Below are 4,763 nucleotides of genomic sequence, written 5' to 3'. Positions count from 1 at the left end.
TAATGAAATGCCTTATCGATCAAAAGTCATGCATGCATGCATCGACCATAACTCAAATTTTCACTTTCTTCACTGTAGTTTTAGGGTTGATCTACCTGTACTGCACTCCAGTAGAAGCAACGTCACAAGGCACAAATTCTAAGTAAATAAAATAATATATGATTGACACAATCAACTGTAAGGACAGTAGAAGAAACTTTGTGCAGAAAGGATGAAAAGAACTCCGGACATCAGTAAACATAAATAATCTTTTATTTCCCATATATGCGGTTGCATATGTAAGTAGACATTAGGAACTGATCACTTGAGTTTACAGAATAGGAAGTTTATTCGCTATTATTCCAGCACAAAGACACAATTATATTGTAACAAAGGAGACAAGCAGTTACCACTTATACCAATCTTAAACCAGAACTTCATGCGACGCACGCAGAACGAGCAAAAGGATGAAAGAGGAGAAGGAACAGTGATTTGTTTAGGCACACTGGAAGCCAGGTGGGACCTTCTTTGAGCAGACATTGAGAAGCAAGCTAAGAGAAAGAGGGATATTGAGGTTGATGCCCAAAACATTGGCTTTAATAGCAGTGCAAAGGCAAACAGCAGCCTCGAGATCAGCAAGGCCTTGGATGAGAGAGCAGCATGGGGTTTTTGGAGGGGTACCCACAACAGCTCCGATCAGCCCGCCAAGCAAATTGGCACATACTCCCAACTTAAGGGTATCTTTAGGGCAAGTGGCCTTAGCAGGACTGGGGCTAGGAGTTGGCTTGGGCTTGTTCTTTGACTTAGGAGGGTTAGGGCAAGTGCCACATGCAGAGACAATGGCAAAGAAGAGAAGGTTAACTAAAAGGAAGAAAGCCACTGATGCAGAGCTCTTGGAAGCCATATCCCAAGCCCTAATTTTTTTTCTCTTTTTTTACAATAGTAATAAAGTGGTGGCAACTATAGAAGCGATTGGGATGAAGAGATTGGAGTGAGTGATCACATTTTATAGAGTTCAAGGAGGGGAAATTTTTTCGATTGAGGTACAAACAAAATAATAAAAAAATATATAAGTAAATCTACGCAGTGGCCATGAGTGGCCTTGGGATGTTAGCTGGCACCGAAGGCAGATTGGAGGCTAACTTTTGGCTGCTTCTGTGGTGGGGATTGACAAATTGCTATGTTGCTTGCTCTTGCGTTAATCTAATGTTTTATTCAGTAATTTGACCTAGCTTATGGCTTGCACTGTACAAATCCTCATATTCTAGCTAGTATACCCATGGAGGATGGGCTTCGAAGAGTATGGACGTCTCCTAATCCTTTTTAAGTGTACTACATTTTATAGCAGTATGTACCCAGTAGCATATAAACAGTTCTGAATTTCTAGAGCACAAAGTCAAGTATTCATTCCATTGGAGTGCTGTACATTGTTAATACTTATTTTGATTTAACAAGCAAAATCTTCTTATTTTCCAAACATGAAAATCTTGTTCTAGAAGGCTATACTTTCCACCCCTGTACAAATGCCCTCGCCGCAAACAAATAATTTTTGTGAACTTTGACTTTAAAGCTAATATGCACCACTTCATTTCCAGCTTGCTTGAGAACCATGGAAAATCTATAAGTACTTGCTAGCTGGAATTAGATCCTGCACATGACAAGATTTTTCATTGATTCTTTCCCATTCTTGACTTGGTATGATTCAAAGAGATAAGCCTTTGGGGTAGAATACAAAATTATTAGAAATGAATATTTGAGTGTATAATTAATAAATGTTGTTCTCAATAGCTTCTGTGGTGATCATGGTCTTTCATTTTGGCATGTTCTTGGTGCAAGTTGCTTGCTGGATGGAAGTGTCACGAGCATCACCAGAACCTCCACGGGCTCCACTGAACCTTGAAATGAAAAATTTGTGTCCGGATGATAATCCCACGTCAAATCATGTATAATATTCTTTTCTCCATTCACACCGGGGGAGATGGCACTTGTTTACACATCTTTGGACCTTAATGGGACTGTATGGTTTGATTCTACTGTGAAGATGGATTTTTATGGATCATCCTTGAACCGCGTGGAGCCATTTGCGCATCAATTTTTTCGCCATGTCCGATTTTAATATTTATTATAGATCAGTTTATGAATCTTTGTACCGTGTGGAGCCATGTCTGGTTCTACAATATATAGCTGATAGTGATATAAAGACTTGGATTAACCCAGAGTCGCATGAAGGATCAACTGAAAATATGGCCTCATGTTTGCTCTATATTGTCATGAGCATGGGCGTTTGCCCGTGAATTCAAAGTAACTGATATCAGAGTATAAGTACGTGCGTAGCACCAATTAATGGTGCTAGGTTCACCACCATTGTCTTGACGCGTCGACATAGGTATTCATAGCATATCTTCTCAGATAGATCCAATTCTGGTCTGTGGACAAATGAGGCAAAAGAATGGGGAGGCCAATCTTAATTTGTTTCATAAAAGGACGTGACATTTCAGAAAAATCCATACATGTCACAAAGACAAGCCGTAATTAATTTGTCTCTTCTGTTTGGTTTTCTTACTGGAAGGGAATGCCTTCGTACCTAGTCCCTGATGAAATAAAGAATGCATGAATAGAGGCCAATAATTTTGTGATCATGTTTGGAGATCTCTCTCTCACCACAACTAATAAAAAAGAAGTGGGTATATTAATTATTTATGAGAGGAAATGAAAGAAGAAATGATTAGAAGACAAAAAAGACAGCTAGCTTTTTCGTGTTTGGTCCCCCTCTCTCTCTCTCTCTCTCTCTCTCTCTTCCCCTCTTCCCCTCTTCTCTCTACCCCTTATTGTAGCATGGAATTAAGGAAACCTAGGGAAAGGGGATGAGCCACTTGTCACATTTGATGTTGATGCCATCCATTTCATTTGAATTGATTGGAGGGTGTAGTTTCAAGTTTCAACACCCTTTTACCATGTCAAAGGTCCAGGAGCCTCTAATAAATTCTTTAAAGAAGTACTTCAAAATAAACTAATCAGCTCCTCCCTAATTTCTAATAATTAAGAATATTTTTATTTCAATTTTGAACATAAATAAAAAAATATTATTTTCTTCTTATAAATAAAAAACTTTAAATTGAAGATAAGAAGCGCATATAAATCCACTTTTTAAAATTTTCTAACAATCATATAATATAATATAGTACCTTGAGACCCGCTTAAAGGCATGATGAACATTTCACACCTCAAACTAGAAGTTTAAATTAGTTTTAAGTTTGAGATATAAAATAACATCATGCCCTTGGTGGGTCTTGAAGTGTGAAATATGAACTTTTTTTTTTTTTTTTTTTTTGTCAAAGTATTTTGAAAGAAAAAAATATACCTATCACCATCAATTTAATACATGAAACCTTAAGTTAGATATATTTTTGTTAACATAAATTTCTTTGTACTTAATCTAAACTCCTTGAGGCAAAATGATTTGTAAAGTATAAGAAAGATTTTGAAGAGAATTGATAAAGCTCAAAGAGATGTCATTAGAATATATATATTTATATATATATATATATATATATATATATATATATCTATATTTACTTGGTTCTCATAAATTTACTATTTTAAATTTATTTAATTTCCAATATTCCATGCACGACAACCAGGTAACATCCTCCAAAACACCTCAAGTTTTTATTTTATTTTATTTATTTTTTATTTTAATAATTGGTTATTATCATTGTCGGTTTTTAGAAATAAAAACAAAGAAATGAATCCAAACTATACTTTAAATTTGAAATAATTAGTTTTGATAAGCCAAAATTATGGTAATTTGTTGTTGGAACAATCTCATGGTAAATGAAAGATGATAGGAAAGAAAGGATATCAATTGGTTAATTTTCAAGAGAATTTTTGTTTTTTTTTTCATGTTGGAGTCTGGTACCAGAGCTTCCAAGACAGGCAAACCGAAATCTTCCTCATCTAAGCTCAAGATGATATTCCATGAGATTTGCGACATTATCAAGAGGAAATTTCTCAAACAAATACAGATCCTCTATGGGTACTCTCTCATTTAGTTTTGAAAGGGCTGCCATAACTCGAGAGAAGCATTATGACATGCCTGCAGCAAACGCTGAAGAAGTGGTATCAACTTTAGACTTGAGTTATAAGAATTGATTCCTAGATTTAATGGAACAAATTCATTAGATTGGACATCATGGGAAGAATACTTCTTTTGTTCTCATTGAACTCCGAATCCCAAATGCCTGAAATAGCTACATTCCATTGAGAAAGGGATGCCACCCCATGATTTGATTACCTTGAGCAGAAAGATTTGTGTGAAGCATGTTTCCCGAAGTGATTTTGTTTCACTTTGGACCTGCTAAATATGAAGATATTAAGGGAATGTCAACTGACTTGCGAGAAACTACCTCAGTCATGGACTATCATTGTCACGGCCCAAAACCCACTCTAGGGGCATGACAGTTATTTTACACCTCAAGTCTGAAGGCTCAAAGTAGAAATGATACAAACACTCATCTTATAACTAAAAATGACCAATTATCAAATTCCTGTTCAGAGTAGTAAAATAAAAATTCTAAAATCTTCAATTCTCAACTTTTAAACCAACATATCAACCATAGTGTTATTATCCAAATAATTCCAAACTCAAATAAGTCAAACAAGAATTAAATTTTAACATATAAACAATGTCCAAAATAAAGTTGTATCAAAAACCAAACAAAGAAAAAAAAATTCCCCACCTCAGCCATAACTCCTCACCTGAACTAATAGTACTTGAAATTTTT

The 4,763-nt window shown here is 35.5% G+C and overlaps 1 protein-coding gene across 1 annotated transcript; it reads right to left on the bottom strand.

The window, feature by feature from the left end:
- Positions 1-230: 230 nt before the first annotated feature.
- On the bottom strand, positions 231-967 carry LOC100265935 (14 kDa proline-rich protein DC2.15-like). Its single transcript, XM_002270733.5, has one exon. The coding sequence runs from the start codon at positions 881-883 to the stop codon at positions 476-478; it is 408 nt and encodes a 135-aa protein (XP_002270769.1). The 5' UTR covers positions 884-967; the 3' UTR covers positions 231-475.
- Positions 968-4,763: the final 3,796 nt, after the last annotated feature.

This window comes from Vitis vinifera, chromosome 12 (genome assembly GCF_030704535.1).
Source record: "Vitis vinifera cultivar Pinot Noir 40024 chromosome 12, ASM3070453v1".
NCBI lineage: Eukaryota > Viridiplantae > Streptophyta > Magnoliopsida > Vitales > Vitaceae > Vitis > Vitis vinifera.
This window is presented reverse-complemented; position numbering and strand designations above follow the sequence as displayed.